At 37.1% G+C, this 21,591-nt stretch overlaps 1 protein-coding gene across 8 annotated transcripts in view; it reads left to right on the forward strand.

The window, feature by feature from the left end:
* ENOX2 (ecto-NOX disulfide-thiol exchanger 2) overlaps positions 1-21,591 on the forward strand; it is a 290,848-nt gene that overhangs the window by 106,360 nt on the left and 162,897 nt on the right. For 6 of the 8 annotated variants that reach the window (XM_039463952.2, XM_003931127.4, XM_074391822.1 and 3 more), the window contains one exon: positions 19,599-19,742. The exons of the other annotated variants lie outside the window; for them this stretch is intronic. Coding sequence is in view for 2 of the 6 variants with exons in the window: in XM_074391820.1 (XP_074247921.1) it covers positions 19,599-19,742 (144 nt within the window). In the remaining 4 variants the exon portion in view is untranslated. The remainder of the gene's footprint in view (positions 1-19,598; positions 19,743-21,591) is intronic. 8 annotated transcript variants of the gene reach the window in all.

Here is a 21,591-nt window from a genome sequence, read left to right on the forward strand (position 1 = left end):
CCAAAGTTTAGATATCACTTTTGCCCCTATTTCCTGTAAACAAGGACTTAGAGACAAACTGCAATTCTGTGGCAGTTCTGTGTTTAAGACACTAAATATAAGTTAGAATGATGGGTCTAAGCAAGAAGGTTAGAGGTTTGAGGTTTAAGTCAAGTCTCGGTTGTTCAAGAGTTCATTATCTGGTTTGTAGATTATCCATAACCTTGGTATTCTTTATTCTCCATTCTGCTGCTTGACTTCTGGTAACTTTACTGCTCATTAATTCTTTTACCAGAGGGTGGGCAGGGAAGGAATAGGAGAATGATGCTTCTGTCAGCCAATTTTGCTACCTATTAGTGCTCTGGTAGATATTCTGATGGGGAAGGAGGCAGAAACTTTGGGCTAAAATGAGAGGTTTAGGGTCCATATGAATTTCACTTTTCTTCATGATCTCTATCCTCTGTGAAAAGGTAAATGCATTGTGTAGCTTTTGGAAAAAATACAATTCATTTCTTTTTTTTCTTTCAGAACCGTTTATCACAACATTATGCTAGAAAATACACTATACCAAGCAAACTTCTACTTGTCCCTAGGGAGGGGTATGTTAAAATATTTGATGTGGCAGTTTCAATAATATGCTATGCAATTTTTTGGTAGTAGTCAGCATTTTTCTTTTTTCTTTTTTTTTAATTACCTATACCAACTTTTTAGTTCATTAACCCTCTTATATATGTTTGACCTCTCCCAAAGTTATCCCAGCTCCTATCTGTAATCCCTTTTGCTAGGATGACTGGGCTGTGTTACATTTAATTCACTTTCTTGCTCCAGCACTAATTATTTGGGATTGGTAGTTAAGCCACACATGTCACTTTCTTTCTTATTTATAAAGTATGGATCTAATCGTGTTATAAAACATGTTTTTAAAATGTAAAAGGTTTTAAATATGGGTTAATTGACTTAGATCACAAAGGACTCTCTTTTGTGGTGTACCAGGAAGCAATGGAAGTGATATCTATTTTAACAAAATATATGTGTGTAATATAGCTTGTGGTTTACTTACAATGAGGAAAAAAGAAGCCAGAGGCTTAGAAAAATCAGTTAATAAAATCCCAGGTAATTTTGAAGATGAGGCTTAGAAAGATGAAGAAATGCAACTGTGTTTAATAAAATATTTTTAAAACAAAGTATTTAATTCTGTTTTATAGAATTAAATATTAAATGATAATAAAACTCAGAAGACCCTCTGGGTTTTTATAAATTCTTCACTTTTAAAAATATTACATGATCCAACAAATATTTTGTACCAAATATGCATAAAGCCCATATTCTTATATTTTAGAAGGCATCTAGAAACCACAGAAATATTCCATTTCTGTGGTTTCTATAAGTAATACCATTCATGCCTTCATTGTTTGTGAATAAAAATGTATCATGGCATAACTAGCACCATCCTTGCAGAACTACAAGGAATTCTAATACAGACAAAAAATTTTAACATTGCTTTTCTTTATTTAAATACTAAATTTTTTAGCTTAATCAATGTTCAGTTTGGAAGGATTACAGTAGGCTCAGTTTGCTTGAAAGAAGTCTCTTGTCCAGAATTGCCTGCTTGGCATGCTATATTCCTCACTTCTTGTTTTTAATAAATCATTTCTAAATAATTAACTAGTCAATAGTACAAACTGAGACAATGGGTTAGTTCTTCATGGCTCCTAGTAATTCTTAAAAATGCAAGTCTCCTGTTGACTAGGAACCCTAATAGAGAAGCCTGATCCCTGGAGTGGTAGTTGGGAGACCAAACTTTGCCACTGGCTTGCTGTGGAACTTTAAACAAGTCACTTTAGCATCTCTGAGCTTTAGAGTTCCATATTTTAACTGTGTAATTATTATGCCTTCTCTGATCACCTAACAAGGTAGCTGTGAGGTGGATGTGAATAAATTATAGTTGTTAAAATAATAAAGTCAAGCATTTGTTTAGTCATAGCACCAAATGAATGTTTCTTCTTTTGCAACTGCTTCATGTTTATCTACTTCTTTTCTGTAAACCTCAACTTCTTACTTTATCAAGCAAGACAATACATTTGATGATACAGTTCACCTCTATGCTGAAGGGCAGAAGCAACAATTTAAAAAAAAATAATAATGTAGCTTGCTGGAGGATATCTGGGAAGCAGCGACAGATACATTGCCATTTTGAGCCAAATCATTTTGTTGACCACAAGGCAGAACAGCAGCAAGCTCAGATGGGAGAACTGTAGTCATTATCCAAAGGTCAGTCTTGATAAGCAGACTCTGCTATTTCTTCCCCTAACTCCCATATGTCTGGAGGGGCATGTGGCAGCAGGGGGAGCCAGAAATCTCACTGTCAAAAAAGTATTTAAGTGATTTTCTGCAAATAGAACTGACTATATTCTGTGTAGAATCACAGGATCCCCTGTCTTCAAGGAGTTCATAGTCTAGGGAAGTAAGGCAGCAGCAGGAGCTTCAGGAAGAGTCTACCTTTGTCTTGTTGCTTGCCTCAAAGTAGGCATTCCATAAATGTCATTTGGATTGATTGGATGAATGAATGAATGAATGAATGGTTGGACAGATGTATAATGAATAAACAATGAAATCTGAAAGGTAATTCCTTGGAGTTTCTATTTAGAAAATCAGAGGTGATAACTTAAAAACATTTGACAATGTATCGGCTTCCATTAGAAATTTACCTGAAATTCACATCACGGGTGAGGAATAAGTTAATTATTTTTACTAATTTGTATAGAAAATGAAAATTAAGGATTTAATATCTTTTATATAAAGTTATGCTCTAAATGAATTACTATATTATGAAGTTATGTTATATTTAATAATTTATAATATATATATTTTTATTATACTTTAAGTTCTAGGGTACATGTGCAGATCGTGCAGGATTGTTACATAGGTATACACATGCCATGGTGGTTAACAAACATGAAAAAATGCTCATCATCATTGGTCGTTAGAGAAATGCAAATCAAAATCACATTGAGATACCATCTCACGTCAGTTAGAATGGCAATTATTAACAAATCTGGAGACAACAGATGCTGGAGAGGATGTGGAGAAATAAGAATGCTTTACACTGTTGGTGGGAGTGTAAATTAATTCCACCATTGTGGAAAACAGTGTGGTGATTCCTCAAGAATCTAGAAATAGAAATACCATAATATATTTTTAATTAATTTTATTTGTTCCTTATCCAAGACATCTTAGAGGTAACATTTACACTTTTTCTTTAATCAGTGGTGAGCCATGGATCAGTAAAAGCATTTATCCTAACACAACCAGGCAAGCAACATGGTACAGGAGGAAAGATTTGTAGCCAAGAAGTCCATATTTCAGCTCCTCCACATATTCACATTATAACCTTTTGGAAATACAGAAGCTTCTCTGAGCTACACTTTCCTTATCTAAAAACCAACAACGTTAATACCTTCCCCCACCACAGGGATATTGTGGAAGCACTTGCTAAGCTGTGTTATTTATTCTAGGATGATGTCAGATACTGTAAGGCAGTAGTTAGAAATAATGTGCTAGCATGCCAAGACTTTGGTTTCTGGCATTCTGATGTAGCGAGTGGCATGCAGTCCTTGAACATTGGCCACCACCATAACAATATTCAGCTAAAAGGTAGTTATGTGAAAGATTCCTCAAAGTTGCCTTTAAACAAAATGTATCGAACATGGTGGTTGGATAGATTGTAAGGAACAATTTTAGGTGCCATTTTGATTGTACTATTCATTTGAAGACGTCTCCAGACTTCACTTACATTTGCCCATCCAAATGGTATGTACTATATGTTGCTCTGGTTTACAATAACCAGAATGGAGTTGTTTCATTGATAGGCCCTCATAGCATTTGACAAGCACCAACGTTATTAGAAGCTTTGCTTTACTGTAATTGTCACACTTCCAAAATTGTAAAATGGCCATTTCAATTTGGAGGATTATTATCCTACTAAATACAAATCTATTCACTATCCTCTAAAATGTAACTATGTTTAAGAACAATAGGCAAGCCACAGCTATTCCCTGTGTGCTGGATGAGGTTGTAAATGTGTCACCAAATGTACATGTCAGGTTGTCACTGAAGCACAGTTCTATCTCCAAGAGGGAAGACAATTATTAAGAAGGAGCTTTAAAAAAAAAAAGACATTTTCTAGATGTATTAAAATAGAAAACATAAGCTGATTAGGCAAAGTTCCAAAGATTCATTAGTTTATTAAAGTAGATTGAAATGAATGTTGGAGAGATTTAAATAAATTAACCTTTAATGAGTACCCAGGGGCCAAGGAAAAAGAATGACAGAGGATTAGGAGTATTTTGTCTGATTGTTGCATAATACACACTGATTAGTTTTTTTGTTGTTGTTGAATACTCATTGCTGTATAACAATACTAATAAATAAAAAAGATTAAATTTAAAAACCTCTAGATTGTAATTGTTGCTTGCTCTTATGTGTACACAAACACCATGCTTAGCTTTAATACAATTCCTATAACATTGGCAGAGAGAGACAGGAATTTTTGTCATTACATCAGTGTGTTTTGGAATGTCTCATATGTAAGCATAGCTTTGGTCAATTAGGGTAATTTATTTCTGCCATACTGGGCATACTTTTAGTATTTCAGCATTAGACTCTTATTCTGAGTTTCATAACATTTGTTCTATAAATAATATTAATTTATGGCAAATTACTTAGAAGATATACTGATATTTAAACATCATTTTAAAAAACCGTTCTGTGCTTCCTTACAAGTTCTGGTTTATAATTAGCAAAATTCTTAAGGAGGCTTTTTTTCTGGAGCAGTGATGGAAGTACTTTAATTTTCGAGGGGGGTATGCCTTAACTGTGTTACTGTTAAATCATTTACTGCCTGCAAAATAAGTTTTGTATAAGTAGTACTAGGAAAGCATCCTTCCAGGGCTCTCTCTGCTCTCCTTGCTCTCCTTTTCTGCCCCTATTAATTACTGAGTTTTATTTCATGCTTTTATGGATTTCTTCCATCTAAGTTTCTTTTTTTTTTCTTTGTCTTAAACTCAGAGCTGGGAGATCAGATGGTTCAACCCATTTTTCAGTCAAGGAAACTGACAAAGAATTACTCACCCAAGGTTCCCCTGTGAGTTGATGGAAGAGCAGAGACCGGAGCCTGTGTCTTTATGACCTGTTCTTCTACTACACTTGTGTTAATCAGGTGTTGTCTAAAGGGACAGAACTAATAGGGTAGATGTATATATAAAGGGCAGTTTATTAAAGAGTATGGACTCACATGGTCACAAGGTGAAGTCCCACAGTGGGCCGTCTGCAAGCTGAGGAACAAGGAAGCCAGTCTGAGTCCCAAAACCTCAAAAGTAGGGAAGTCGACAGTGCAGCCTTTAGTCTGTGGCTGAAGGCCTGAGAGCCCCTAGCAAACCACTGGTGTAAGTCTAAGAATTTAAAAGCTGAAAAACTTGGAGTCTGATGTTCAAGGGCAGGAAGCACCTAGCATGGGAGAAAGATGAAGATCAGAAGACTCATCCAGTCTAGTCTTTCCATGTTCTTTTGCCTGCTTTATTCTAGGTGCACTGGCAGCTGATTAGATGGTGCCCACCCAGATCGAGGGTGGGTCTGCCTCTCCCAGTCCTCTAACTCAAATGTTAATCTCCTTTGGTAACACCCTCACAGACACATCCAGGAATAATCCTTTGCATCCTTCAATCTATTCAAGTTGACACTCAATATTAACCATCACAATACTTAACTGTGCCTTTGCATTTTTTTTGTATTTTACTAGATCCTTTCTAAAGTTCAGTGGAATCCCTGAGGCGACAAGTGACATAGGCAAACCACATTCAGTGTGATTTTTATCCAATGTTGTTATAGTTGCAGTGCTTTCCAGTATTCTTCATGACATTGTACACAGCATGAGTAAATAGAATAAATGAATGAGTACTTGAGAACAGGGGTGAGTGGCCTGGAATCCCAAAGGTTATGAGATTGAAGGCCAGTCCCCAAAGGCAGCTTGGAATCTTTCTCTTGGAGATTAATAAGAAAACAGACACAGTATTTCTGAAGTATTTTAGCTGGTTCTTCTGGAAGGAAAGGAGCTTAATCTTGTAATTATACTTTGTCTAAATTTGTTTCCAATATTTCAGTTCTTTTTGTTTTTGCCAGTAACCCTTTTAATCTTTCTTTCCAAAAGAGAAACTCATTTTTCATAAAAGTATCATAAACTGGACAAGTTTAAGTCTAACATATTTATACCACACAACCAATACATTTCCCTACATATTGTAGGTACAGAGTAAATTAACTTACCTTCTAAGTGTTATCTAGTTTTAACTTTAAAAAGTAAAAATCAGCTTTGGGCAGTGAATACTCATTTTCTGATCTTAAATTAGAAAATTATTTAAAACTGTGTTTCTCAGTTCTGGCTGCACATTAGAATTACCTGGTGGATTAAAACAAATTTTGTTGTTGTTGTTGTTGATTTTTTGTAGAGATGAGCATCCTGCTATGTTGCTCAGGCCAGTCTGGAACTCTTGGGCTCAAGGGATCCTCTTGCTGTGGCTTCCCAAAGTGCTGGGATCACAGGTGTGAGCCACCATGCCTGGCCACCTGGTGGCTTTTAAAAACTAGATGCTTAGGTTCCACCCTGACCGATTTAATGAGAATTTCTGATGGTGGAATCCAGGCATTGTTGTGTTTTTATTTTCAATGCTCCTGGTGAATTTAATATGTAACCAGGGATAAGACACACTGCCTTAAAGTCTCGATCTCCTCCAGGGTTACTCCTGACAACTATATTATGGGCACTGAGTTGACTGAATTGAGGCAAGCAAGTAAGCTGATTACAACAACAACAACAACAACAACAAAAAAGAACGTGAGAGCCCTTTTTGCCTCTGTTTGTTTTGTAGAAAACTAGATTTGGGTCACATGTTTGACAAAAAAAAAAAAAAAAAAAAAAAAAAAAAACAACTGCCTTTTAAAGGCCAAAGAAAGGACCTTTAAGTAGAATTATTTTCTGCACTGCTGCTATATGGTCGTCACTGTATCTGCTTAGGAAGCCAAGCTGCTTGTTCAAGTTTTCAAGAGCCTAGTTCACCTGTTTTTCCATTTCTCCTTCCCCTACCATCTCAGGCAAGTGCCCAATTTCCAGGAAATTCTGAGCCTGTAGATTTGTCAAGCCTGTAAATTTACTAATCCAAATCTGTCTCCAAAAGATGAGTTTCCCCAAGCCTAATGTTGGGGCAGGGGCAGGAGAGTCTAAAAAATAATAATGGAACAACCACAATGGAAGATGGAGACAGATTCAATTAGGAAGGGAATGAAAGTGGAAATGATCTTCCAAATAAGAGTAATACCTTGGCTTTGAGACCCATTCCAAGATCCTAGTGACATCAATTGGATTGAGAGAATGTTTCAATCTTTTCTGATCTCAACTTCTTAAAGGCGTTTTTGGAAAGTTACTATGCTTTTACAGTTTGACTTTGCCTGGTACAATAGTTTCCTCTATTATTTAATCAGATAAATTGGTTTGTACTTTTGCTGCCTCTGGAGTGCCTAGAATTCTTAGGTGTTAAGAATCTGTAGTGTTTAAGTCCTACCTTTCACTATGTAATGTAACATGATTTTAACTCTCATACAGTGCTATTTTGTTGAAGAGACATTGTTACGTTGAAAATGTTCATGGAATTGAATTCGGCTGTGGCATTCTTTTCAACTCAATCCATCACTTCGCAATCTCCTAGGAGCCCTGATTTGCTCTGTCAATGGTTTGTCACAGAGCATCTTCCTGAAATGAATTTACTTTTAAGTTAAAGATGATTAGAGTGCTTCTTCTACAGGAGACAATTACATTGCTATATTCTTTGGCAGGGAGAAAAACAACGTAGCATTAATTTTTCCAGGCTTTCTTTGAGTATTGTTAAAAGAATTGTTAGCTTAATCTAAGAGACTATAGTAACAAAAAGAATACTTTTATTAAAATGTAACATTTTCTAATAAAATTTTAAGGAGTTGTTTGGAGGAGGAAAGGGATAAGGATGAAAGGAGAAAGTGAAGGAACCTATTAAGTATTTCTGGCCTTAGAAAACACGTTTGTCTTTTGTCAGTGAATGCTGTAGACAAAATAAACCAAGTCTGAGATCTATTATGAAACTGCTTTTCCCCTTTTTAGCCCAATACTATGTTATTCTGCCTCTTAGACTATTATATTTTTTTTTCTGAATGAATTAATATCTTTTGACAAGCTTTGTTAAGAATACTTAGTAAAAGTCAAGTGTAAGCCATTTACTGGTGTTTCCTGGCAGCCTTTATGCCATGGTAAATAGAGACTGGGTGCAGTTTTATTTTTGAGCATGGATTTATGAATATGCTTCCATTGGATTGAGCTTTTTCTCACATTGAAACCCACAAACATTGCAGGATTTTCAGGACCGTGCCTTAAGAATTTTTTCATGGAGTCATCTCGGACTCCCAGATCCAATCATACACGAAATTCAGATGATTATGTTTTCTGAATATTTCTGAAATCCATTCATTTCTTTCCATTCCATTGCCACTGTCTGAGTTTATGTGACTGTCATCTCTCCATTGTATCACTATGGTTTTCTTCTAACTGGCCTCTCTGCCTCCGATGTCTCCTTACCTCCAGTGCATCCTTCATCCTGCCATAGGAGTGATCTTTCTAAGGCACAAATCAGATGGTCGTAACTCCCCCACCCAGAACACACACACACACACACACACACACACACACACACACACACACATATTAGAATAAACGCTGTCCTACAATAAATGGTCTGATAAGGCTCTGTGTACTCCCGTGGAGAGAGCTTTTGGGGGTTAGGTAAAAACTTCACTGAAGAGGTGACATTTGAGCAGAGTTTTGAAGGATGAATAAAAGTTCTCCAGTTGGAAAAAGCAAAAGTTATATGTCAAGCAGAGGGGATGGTATGTACAGAAGCACATAGACATGACAGGGCTTAGCATGTTTGAGACATTTTGAGAATTTTGGTATGAATGAAGCAAAGGGTACTTAGGGGAAGTGGCAAGAGATGAAGCTGGTGCAGTAATTTGGGCCAGATTTTCTTTGTATGTATCTGCCTTTCTTTCTGTTTGTTGTCTTCTTGAGAAAAAAAAACTATCTTATTAAGTCCTAAAATCCTCAAGCCTTACATACTGTCAAGGCACCCAAAGTGTTTGAATAATTAGATAAATAAGGAGACAGACTGTCAGTCAATATTAATTTATTGGTTTGTTTATTTCTATATGTATTGAATACCTCAGTTGAAATCCAGACTGGAGCAAAATCAAGATCCTACTTATTATTTTGTACAACAGCAATGATAGGAGTTGTTTCAGACACAGATTAGTTATTTTTTGCAGGCCTTTTCCTTTACAGTCATGCTGTCTTCTCAAGGAGCAGACTCTAGCTTTCCTAGTAATAGGTTGACTTCAGCTCAGGCAGGGATTTCTCTAAAGGAGTTAATCACTTTTCAACACCCTGTATTGATACTCCTACAAGGAATTGGTATAGGAAAAGTATGGATCTTTAAGGATGCATTAGCTATTACAGGAACCTCTGTTTTCTCCTCAGTGTTTAATTTCTCAGCCAACAGCAAGGGTTATTTCTCATACATTCTTGAAAAACTAGCCCAAATGGGGCTAAAAGATTAGGAATGCAGAAGCATAATTCCAGAACATTAATGACACAGTAGAGCAAAATTCATAGGGTGAGAGCAAGGAGGGAAGATAAAAAAATTTGAACATGTAAATGTAGATTGACCATATTTATGTACTTCTATCTTTAGGGAATGCTAAATCACAAAGTCATCATTGGTTAATTAGAAGGTAATTAAAATTGTGGTATAATGATTGGATAAATAGTTAATGAAGGCTGAATAAACAAGGAAAGGAAATCTGGTGAAATTAGGGTGTACATTTTGGACAAAACAAAGAAACAAATGTTATTCATGCAGTGCAACAGTCTTAAAGGATGCCAGTATCCTTCTAGCATTAATTGATAAAATTAACTCTCCAAAGACCAAAAGAATTCCAGCTCTCTCTCCTTCGAAACATCTTATACCGAAATGCAGATTTATTTGACAGCAACTTCAATTTTCATTCACTCACAGCGTGTGAAATTATTTTGCTGAACCTTGTTTACAACTTATTTACTGGCATCTTAAGAATCTATTAGCAGAAATTGGTGTTCTCTGTGTGTAGTAACTGTTCCTACTGAAAGAGCTGGCTCAGCCTAGGCTCCTGACCAGATCTGGCTGACAAGCTAGTTTTCAAAACCAGTGGAGTGGTTTCTGCAGGGAGAACTGTGCTTGCTTTTGATAATTGCCTCAGCTTTATGAAATCAATCAGCCTGAAGGGAAGACCTCATTACAGATCCGACAAGATAGAGTCCAATTTCAATACTAGAACAACTCTCTGTCCTCAGGCTCTGAAATCTGCAATTATTTATTTTATTTAGACAGAGACACCCATAATAGAGTACCTCTGGGCACGTTCTCAGGGAAGTACTCAACAGATAACCTAATGGTCAGTGTGTTAGGAGCCTGCTCTTTTCCTGTCACTCAGGTGGAAAATTGGTCAACAGGAATTACAGCATGGCCTAGAGCCAGCTCAAAGCAGGCACTGATGAATCACCATCTTCATAATCCCCTAACCCCAAAGATAGGGAAAGAAGGGTAGTTGTTTTAACTGTTCCCAGGGCTAAACTACAGCAAAATAAGGCTTTCTCTTCTCAGTTCCTCTGAAGACTGCCAGACTTTATTCTAAGGAAAATGATAGATCACCCATCTCCCATCTGTCACTTTGAACTGTTCTATCAAATCAACATTTTTTGAACTTTTTTTTCAGTGAGGAATATAATTTTTCTGTGTTTCCCGAGCATTACATTGTACAGGGGAAAAAAGTCCTAAAGTGTTATTCTTGAAGTTGGAAATAAGTATTTTGCTTTTCTGTTCACGGAACACAAACACATTAGCAGATTTAGTTCATACTTTTCTGGAATAATTCACCCTTTACCAGGCCTGGGAGATGTCAGCCCCACAGAAAAAACAGAGAGAACATTCTAAGTGTAGGAAAATACGGATTTAGAGAGAAATGGTACTTCTCTAGTCCACCTGTAGTGTCACTGCTAGCAGTTTTCTAATAGTATAGCACTCAGAAGGAACAGAGCACTCCTGAAAGATTTGGGAGGGGCCCTTTTCATTGTTAGGGGAAAATGTGGTTCTTTCATGTTGGAGAGTTCAAGATAGGAATGAATAGGGTCTCCTAAACACACTTCAACAAAAGAGCAATCGCTGACAGCTCCCAGCATTATTTATTCATGATTTACTTTAATAGCTTTATATTATTAAGCAAAAGCAGGTTAGAAGAGGAATGCAAAGCTAACATCTTCCAAGCCGTAAATAGAATGTAGCCTGGAGGCCAAAGGAACCACGCTACTCAAATGTCCTTATTCCATTTTTGAGGCAAATTTGTATAAACCCTTGATTGGGTTAGAGGGGTGTTAACATTTGTTTAGTGTCCAACATGCGCTAGACCTTAAACATACAATCCCTTATTTAATTTCCCTGACTTTGCTGTAAGGGGGGCATTATCATCCCCCATTTTACAATGCAGAAACTGTCTGATAGAGACTGCGTGATCTGTTTTATACACCATATAAGTGGCACACTTAGTAAGTTGCAGATGTGGCCTTGAATGCAGGGCTGACTCTAGAGCAGCACCGTCCAGTAGAAGTTTCTGGGATGGTTGAAATGTTCTATAGCTATGCTGTCCAATACAGCGGCCACTGGCTACATGTAAAACTATTGAGCACTTGAAATGTGACTAGTGCAACTGAGCAACTGAACTTTTCATTTTATTCAGTTTTAATTAAAGAGGTACATGTAGCTAGTGGCTACTGTATTGGATAGCACATCTCCAGAGATTGCCTTTTCTTTTTGAAAAACTTTTAGGGGTACATGTACAGGTTTGTTATACAGGTAAACTTATGTCATGGGTGTTTTTTGTACACATTATTTCATTACCCAGGTATTAAGCATAGTACCCTTTGGTTATTTGTCTTGATCCTCTCCATCCTTCTGCCCTCCACCCTCAAGTAAGCCCCAGTATCTGTTGTTCCCCTCTATGTGTCCATGTGTTCTCATCATTTAGCTCCCACTTACAAGTGAGAATATACAGTATTTGGTTTTCTGTCCCTGTATGAGTTTGCTAAGCATAATGGCCTCCAGCTCCTTCCATGTTCCTGCAAAGGACATGATCTTGTTCTTTTTTACGGCCGCTTAGTATTCCATGGTGTATATGTACCACATAGCAAAGACATGCAATCAACCTAAGTGCCCATCAATGGTAGAGTGGATAGAGATTGCCTTTTCTTAACTGTAGTTTGTAAAATGGGATACATAACCTGATATATGTAGAACAATTAACAGAAGATCCATATGTGGGATCGCTTTTATAGTATTTTCTCAGTTAAGGGTCTTGGTCAACGGAAGGACTGTTTTGCCCCTCAGAAAGAGAGAATGAAATTATGCAGATGCAAGATTAGGGATGGAGTGTGTGATTGTCTACCACCACTCCCCAGGCTTCAGGAATCCTAAGATGGAGAAGATACCAGGAATGCTGAAGGAACCCATAAACCTTACTGCCTTCTTCCTTTCATGACAACTCCAGCAGCAGATCAGCTCATGTTTGGGGTGGGAAACACAGCTACAGATACACCTTGACTTATCATAGAGTTACATCCTGATAAACCCATTGTAAATTGAAAATCTCGTAAGTCAAAAATTTGTGACTGACTGGGAGCCACAGCTGACTGCTGCTGCCCAGCATGATAAGAGAAGTACGGTTTCTACTGAATGTTTATCACTTTTACATCATAAAGTTGAAAAATCATAAGCTGAACCATCATAAGTCAGAGATTATCCATGCTTTATCCCAAATTGTAGCTGTGTTCAGTTTAATACTCATTTCTGGAGTGCTCACAATATAGTACAAGGTACTGTGCCACATCTTGGGGGAGGAGGAACTAACAAATGATTGAGGCATAAAGTCTGTCCTCAAGGAATTTACCACTAAGTGGGGGTGGGGTAAGGCAGGGGGGAAGGTAGGCTAAGACAGAATACCCAAAGAACTACAACACAAGGCATGGTCTAGAAAGCTCAGGAAAAGTATAAGTCAACATTCAAGGAGAGCCAGAATAGTATTTTATATGCGAAAAGGCCTGAGGCTGGGCACAGCGACTCATGCCTATAATCCCAGCACTTAGGGAGGCAGAGGCAGAAGGATAGCCTGAGCCCAGGAGTTACCTGCCTGGGCAACATAGTGAGACTCTGTTCACCACAAAAATGAAAAACAAAAACTCTGAATTCCTTGTGTGATCTTGGGAAATTTACTTCAACTCTGTAAGTTTCCCATTCCTTGTGGTAAAATGAGAATAATAATTAGAAAATAAAATAAAGGGAAAATGTTTGTAAATGGACACATTCAAAACAACCAATGAAAAGTAGTTCCCCTGACGGGTAGTTCCACTCTCTCTGTTGCTATGTATTTGTTGGTTTGGGTAGAGGTAAATAAGGAAAGACACCATGAAGGAAATAGCATCTGCGATAAATCCTAAAGGAAGGACGTTCTTTTAAATATTGGTAATTAAGAAGCAGGTGGAGGAGCAGTGTGAGCCAAAGGTATGGAGGTAGGAAAGTACTGGATGGCTTCAGTGAATGCCGTAGTCCCATTTTGCTAGAGTGCCAGCCCTTTCAACTCAAAGTGTGATTCCCCCACCAGCAGGATTAGCATCATCTGGGAACTTATAAAATCAGACCACAACTCAGATTTTCTAAATCAGAATCTGCATTTTTACAAGAACCTCAGGGAACACATGTCCACATTAAAAAGTTTGAGAAGTATTGGGGTACAGTATATGCTAGGGCATAATGGGAGACAAGGCCTGAAATGGATGCAGCCTTGTTATGAGAGACTTCAGTGCCTTGACCAAGTAGTTTGGGGAGTCACTAAAAGTCTGAAGGATCACTGCCAATGAAAATTGGTCTATGTCAATCTTGAAAATGGCGACTTAAAGATAAATTTGCCTCTGATAGTTTTTGTGTCTACCACCACTCAAACAAGCCCCTTAGTGCTTCCAAAAATGACTTTTACCTTTTCTTTCTCACTTCTTCCTCATTACCTTTACTTACCCATTAATTGTAACTCATACAATTGCTTCAGCTAAATTAGTTAGAATATTGAACTCATGAAATTGACAAAGTAGATTTCATTTGTTTGACATCAGTTAAGACCTGGCACTGAGAAATGTCCAAATATTTTGGCTGCTAAGCCCTGTGGCCGAAGAATAATATTGCAGTCCATAGACCAGTGTCTTTTGGACATTGTAAATATTCCCTCAGAAGTAGCAGGTGGAATGGCTGGGTAGTGACAGCTGCAAATATGGAGTCAGAGGTTTTGAGGCCTGACTGAGGGAGCAGGAAGGGTGAATGAAAGTGACAAGGGGCTTCCAGAGATGGATAAATCCTACAAAAGCACCTGCCAGAACATTAAGGGCCTGGCCATTATCTTAACCCCTCATTTCTCTGAAAGTTTTGAATTGAAAACTGATTTGGAGACCCTCATCTCCCAACATGGAGTCCCATATCCGATTTTAAACTGAAGTCATTTGGAAAATAAGACTTAGGTTATAGAAATTCGTTTTATAGACAAGTTAGCTAGACTGTTCTTATTGCCAAGTACTGATATTTATTTTTTCAGCATTAATTTCTGTCTTGAGATTGTTGCCTTAATTCGAATTTATCCGATTTCTGAAGACTTTAGCCATTTTCTTTTAAAGTAAACTAATCCAGGGTGGAATTGTATTTCTTTTCGCTAGGTTTATACAGTCTCTGAGCCACAGCTGCAGACAAAAAGTGGCATGCACTCACAGGGTCACATTTTGGTATTACAACCTGGGGCAATCATTAAAAGTGTTAGATTGCACCATGAAAGTTGGTCCTAATTTGACCTGATAGTGGACACCTATGTAAAGTGAATTGTGACAGTAACTGTTACAGCAGCTGGGCACAAAGAGATTATTGATCTCACACAAGAATCATGAAAATTCTTTAGTGCTTTCCTCAAAGCCCACGAATCATTTGCATCTATATGGCAGGCATCATTGCGTGTGAACTCCTTGACTTGCAGATTGGAGTATTCACTGAGAATCACACTTCATTCTGAGATGTTTAACCCCCTAGTTCCATTAGATGAGAAATGTCATTCTCCAGGGAACCTCACCTCCACACTTTCCCAATATACATACTTTCGAAAGCCGCCTCATATGTGTCATGGGGTCAGATAATCTGTATTTCAAAATGACATGAAATAACAGCTGGTCAGCTGTCTGCACCAGTCCACTTGGTTTTAGATGAGATTACGTTACCACATGGATTTCTTTATTGTGAACATAAGATACAGAAATAGTAGAAATCTGTAACACCAATGTTTATTATCTATTTGTCTTTATTTTAACAGTTGTGTTTCCCTTTGGACAAACTGTACGTTTTGTGGGCTGAAGGGATGAGGAGACAAGATGTGAGAGAAACGAATGAAGTACAAGGTTTTATTAAGTTTATCCTCAGGAATAAAAGGGCAAAGACTGTGAGGAATGCATAAGACTTTGGACAGTTTCTGACTTTGTTAGTTATCTGTTACTCTCTCATTTGTTTTTCTTACAGTGATTATCAGTAGAAACCTTAAAAAGTTAGACATCCTATGTTTTCATTTTAGCTAAGAGAAGCAAGAAGAAGCTTTAGGGAGATAAAAGGATCTCCCAAAATAGAGTAGATGATAGTTTTTAAAAAGTAAGGAAAGCAAGCTGAATGCCTAGGAGCCCAGCATGGAGTGGGCCCCATGCTAAGAAGTGCCCCTGGATTTAGGCCTGTCAGGAATTCTATAGATAAAATTTCCACGTTATAGAAGAATAAACTAGATAACCTCAAAACTTTCTTCCAAATCTAATATTTTTCACATTCATCATATCTAAAAAAAAAATGGTAGAAATTGCTTCCATAAGAGATTTAAAGATAAATTCTGTAGTTTGGGTGAAAATTACAATATAGTAGTTGCCAATATTTTTCCATTTATGTCATAATTGAAATTTCAGCAATAAGAGTTCTTGGAATTAAAGTGGTGGTTTTCTTTTTTAGTATTTAATCATTTTAATGGGGCTAGTTTACGTAAAATAGCATTTGACCTGGGTCATATATACATGACACACAAAAGAACCTTTAAATACCTATTGATTTACTCATTTACTGGTTTATTTGGTCCTGTCTTATGGAAGAAATGAAACAAAACAGTAAAAGTAGCTAGGAAGCACTGGTGTCATAGGATTTTGCTATCTCTATCATCCCTGCTCTTGAACTACAAATCTTTGGAGACTGTATTGGGTATTGGGTGATATAAAATGTGGGTTTGTGTTCAGTGAGTCAGCTTACAGAGTAAGATGTCCCTCCTCCATATGAGATCTTTCTCCGTAAAAACATAAGGCCTGAAATTTTGTACTGAAGTGTCAGAATTTTCACATATCTGGATTACATATGAGGTGGATACACAGAAAGTACTTGAAATCTCAGGCTTACTTGGTGCCAAAAATCTGTACATTTGTGTGATTAATAAAATACCTAACTCCCTAAGTACCCCTATGGTCCTAAATAAAGGGAAAGCAAATTATAATAAAATGTCTATGGCTGAACGCCTTTAACTCATTAGATTTTTCTCCCCTGGATTCCTTCAACTTTTAGAAAAAGGTGCAAACAAGGATGAAAAGGTTCAATAGAAAAGTAGGGTACATCTTTGGATCAGTGCAGATTCAGAACAATCTCCTGACATTACATATCAGTAATTCTAGAAATTAAAAATGGAAATTCAATATTGTAATAGTAATAGCTTATTGAACATGTACTATGTGCCAGATGTTATGCTGAATCTTCTACATATATAATCTCATTTAATATTTTTAGCAGTCTTATGAGTTAGGTACTCTTATTAACGTCCTTTTGCAAATTGTGGCTCCAAAGCTCCTTAAAATCTTTAGTCATCTACTTAATAAGGCAGACAAATGGACAAATATATTATTCTGTAAAACGATCAAATGCAAAACAAAAATAAAAAGTTTTTCTGATTAACCATCATTAATCAGAACCTCCTAATCCCTGAGCATTCCTTTTTTTTTTTTTTTGAGATGCAGTTTCCCTCTTGTTACCCAGGCTGGAGTGCAATGGCGCGATCTCGGCTCACCGCAACCTCCGCCTCCTGGGTTCAGGCAATTCTCCTGCCTCAACCTCCTGAGTAGCTCGGATTACAGGCACGCGCCACCATGCCCAGCTACTTTTTTGTATTTTTAGTAGAGACGGGTTTTCACCATGTTGACCAGGATGGTCTCAATCTCTTGATCTCGTGATCCACCCACCTCGGCCTCCCAAAGTGCTGGGATTACAGGCTTGAGCCACCGCGCCCGGCAGCATTCCTTTTAATCAACATTTTACCATTCTGCAGTATAGTAAATCAAATGATGGAGATGCATTTTGAATCTAATCATTTTAAGTAATGTTGATATAATCAGCATCAGAACTTTTATGTATGGCATTAATTCTTGATTATCAGCTGTCAAGTCTTTACCCTAATTACAGGTGTTAAAAGAATGAGTCATCTACCCCCATTCAATTAAGGATTAATTCATTTATTTGGCACTTCAAGGTATGGTGCTAGGCAGCAAGAATACAATTGTGGGAGGGAGAGAGGGAGAAGTTTCCTTTTTAGAAAATCTTTCAAGTTTATAGGGGAAAAGTTTGTTTTAATTCACTCAGAATAATGTAATTCTCATAAACATGCATTTGTTTATTTTTGCCACAGCCTTAGGCATGTTATCACTCTTCTATACATATTATGAAACCAAGACTAAGAGAGACTACATGACTTGCCAAAAGCTATCAACTAGTAAAGGATAACTAGGATTTGAATCCTAGTCTGTTAAGATCTTTCCACTATGCCATTCTATCTTCCAGGGAACTTGTTTGGATCAGTATATTGCAGAAAGAATTTCCAAGAAAAGTTTTGGACTAGTATATTAATCATATTTGACTCTGGGACTAATCAGGTCCAAGATCAATCTTCATTTGTAAATAGAATAATTATCTAGTCGTCTTTTTAAATAGTCTTGGTCATGACCTCAATTTTTTTAGTACATAGCAATTGATGTTTGCTTCTTTAATTCTAATCATGGTAGGGATTTAATAGGACGTGTATATGATGCAGTGAACAGTTGACTTAAGATACAGAAGCAAGTTTTATTATTTCACTGTAGTTTCTCCCATGATGTAAGAAAGAATGTTTGACAAGTCCCAGAAGACATTTAATGGAAGTGATCCAAGTGGAGTCTGATTGCTGAAAAACAGTACTTGTTATTTGGGTTGAAAACATTAGCAAGAGGATACTCTTTATTAGAAATAATAATTTAATGTCATTTCATTAGAATCTTAGCATTCATTTTGTTGAAATTTGATTGACCTTTAGCTAACTGGATTTCAAGGTTTTTTTTTAATTGACAATTTCCAACATTACCTCAAGAATTGTACAGCTATGGGCCATAGAAAATTTGGGAGTTAAATAATGAGCTATATCAGGCCAACCTGATTTCCCCCCTTTGATAGGAATCCCCTGTTTGATAGAATAGAACCAATGCAGAAAGACTTACAGGAGATGTCTTAACTTTGAGCTTTAAAAAACTTTTGACTTCACGTTTCATGAAGTTTTAATTGAAACACTTAAAATTCCAGGTGCTACTGCCGGAGGAGTAAGAACTGTCTCTGCTCGCCCCTGATTGAACTGTGTAAGACTTGGAGAGTAGAAAATGCCTTTTGCCATTTTATATGGTGCAGCAGTGACCAGTAAAGTGATCATGCTTGTAATATTATTTGAAGTGAATGAGATTAACATTACCAAAATCTACGTCATAACTCCCCATCACTCCAGCTGCTAAATAGCCTCCTTGCAATGTCTATATATTTGTTTCCTTTTCTCATTTGCCATAGAGTTATGGTTTTCTTTTTTTAGAAACCTCTATATTACTGTTGGAAGTGACTTTGACACAGGATAGTCTCATGATTATGTCTGCCTCAGTTCAACATACCTTGTAATGAAAGAATGGAAAAATGTCAGGAGATAATCCAAGGAATACAAAGCCAAGCTTTTTACAAGGAACAGTGGGTCCAACCATAGCCATATTTAATGAGGGTCCTATCTCCTTAAGGGAGGAAGTAGAAGACAGTTGCTAGCTTCTGCCCAAAAAATGTTAAGTTGCCACAGAAACAGGAGGGATCTTAAAAATGACAGAGCCACTGTCTTATATTTTAATTCTGTACTTACCAAAAGGATTTGTAAAAATTACAGAAGACAACTGTCTTTAAGGAATTCACTCGTTATTTCTAGGCTCTTATGATTTAAAAGGTTTTCCACTAGTGGCTCACATAATAAAATTTAGAGATGATCCCAGTCCTTAATGGAATCTGGACTTTGGCTTTCTTTTTCTTCTTTAGGATTGAAACAGCTGCCCTTTGACCCAGCCAACAACAACGAGCCCCTGCAGTTTGGTAGTGCCAGCGGCCCTCTGGTCACAGAAGGCCTCATTGAGAATGGAGGGGAATCAAGCAAGAAAAGAAAGAGAACAAATACTCCTTCAGGTAAGCTAGGTGATAATGCACTGTCTTAAGTCAGTGCCAGAGTCAACAGTTTCCCAGAGCCTAGTATGTGGCAGGTCACATACTGTGCTAGGACATATTGTAAGAACTACAGAAATGAGAAAGAGTCCCCTGTCCTCATGGAACTCATTATGGGATTGAAGGAGGGAAAAAGCACATACACGAATCACCCTGATAATTAGATAGAGTATCATCAGCGTTGTGGTAAATGTGTTAAGGGAAAAAAACTAATGAGAGCACAAATGAAGAAGAGTTTAATTCTGCCTTAGGGATTATAGGACACTTCACGGCAGATGTGCCTTTTTTAGCTAATCCTTGAAGAATAGGTAGGCTTGAGACAAGAGATGAGTAAAGAGCATCAATTTAGGTAGAAGGAATTGCATGAGTGAATGGCTTCACTGTGAGTTTGTCTTTGTATGTATAAGTGGCAGGCCACTCTCGCTTTTACTTCTAATACAGATAACTACATATATTTGCGTCGCCCCACCTCCATCCCATTCCCCTCAATACACACTATGCCTACATGCTTTATGCCCTTATTATTATCTTAGAACAGTTGGCAAACAGATTCTTCTAAACCTTCTGTAACAGCCCAACTGAATTTTTAGCCTCCCTTGCAATTTCTCCTACCCCAATCCCTCATGTCCCATTAGCCTATTCTCATCTTCATTTTCTTTTCCAAAAGGAGGAAAGAAATAATAGGAAGCCATATCTTAACTGATCATTTGATATTTTATAATTTTATCTCTTTGTTGCATGGTTAGTTATTCATTTGGAGGTAGAATCCATAATGTATGGAAACTGATCCAAGATTTGGGGATGGGCGTAACAGACATGTTCATCGTTTTTTCGTTTGTTTTTCTTTTTTAACTATTTTTACTTTCAGCTTATGAAATGGAGGATGTTTACAAACATATCATATCTGACTCTTAGATCATACATATCTGCTTATAAATCAAGATATTTGTTAAATACGAGTTTGGAAAATGAAAATACAATAAAACATTAGTTATATGGAGCCCTCAAGAAATCAGTGATTCTTACAGACCTTTGTTTTCTGGAGCATGGAAAGGCATGATGTATAGCCAAGGAACTGGCCTGAGTGCTAATCGTGGCTTTGTCTCTTTCTGTGGCCTGGAGTTACTTGCTTAACCTCTCTGAGTTTCACTTTCTTCAACTGTAAAGCAAAAGTGATACCAAAGCCTGTGTCTCAGGATTTGTTATGACAATTAATTGAAATGATGTGGGTAAAGCACTTAGCGTGGTGTCTGCATACCATAATCACTTAGTAAATGTTGCTATTGTTTTCTTAGTAGTATTATGTGATATAATAAATTTCATGTTTTAAATCATCAACGTATTTCACATTTTTAGGTTAAGCATTATGAGTATAAATCATATGTGTGTATATATAAACTCATCTGTCTTTTAAAGACATGTATTTGACATAATTTAAACTTTGCTTGATTATTTATGGGCATAATTCCAGTCATTAATTATTGTACTGCACTCTAATACTCTTAAATTTTTAAGAGTTTACTAAAGAGTATAGGTTTTTTACCTCTACACTAAATTGTTCTAGACTGCTGTGGTCTTTTAGTTATTACATCTACATTTTACACATGCCCTGAGCGCCTCCTTCCTGCAGCCTACAGTCACTTTTTATTCTTCTCCATGTCCCTTTATATAGCAGCCCTTTTTCTCCTACTGAATTAGGAACTTAAAAACCCAGCCAGCTCTCCAAGCTGATGTGTCAGATTAGTACGAGTAAAAGTTAAATCAGCTCTAAGTGGAACCTGCCACGGATAGAGTGCACGGGATTTAGGGCATC

This window comes from Saimiri boliviensis, chromosome X (genome assembly GCF_048565385.1).
Source record: "Saimiri boliviensis isolate mSaiBol1 chromosome X, mSaiBol1.pri, whole genome shotgun sequence".
Taxonomy (NCBI): Eukaryota; Metazoa; Chordata; class Mammalia; order Primates; family Cebidae; genus Saimiri; species Saimiri boliviensis.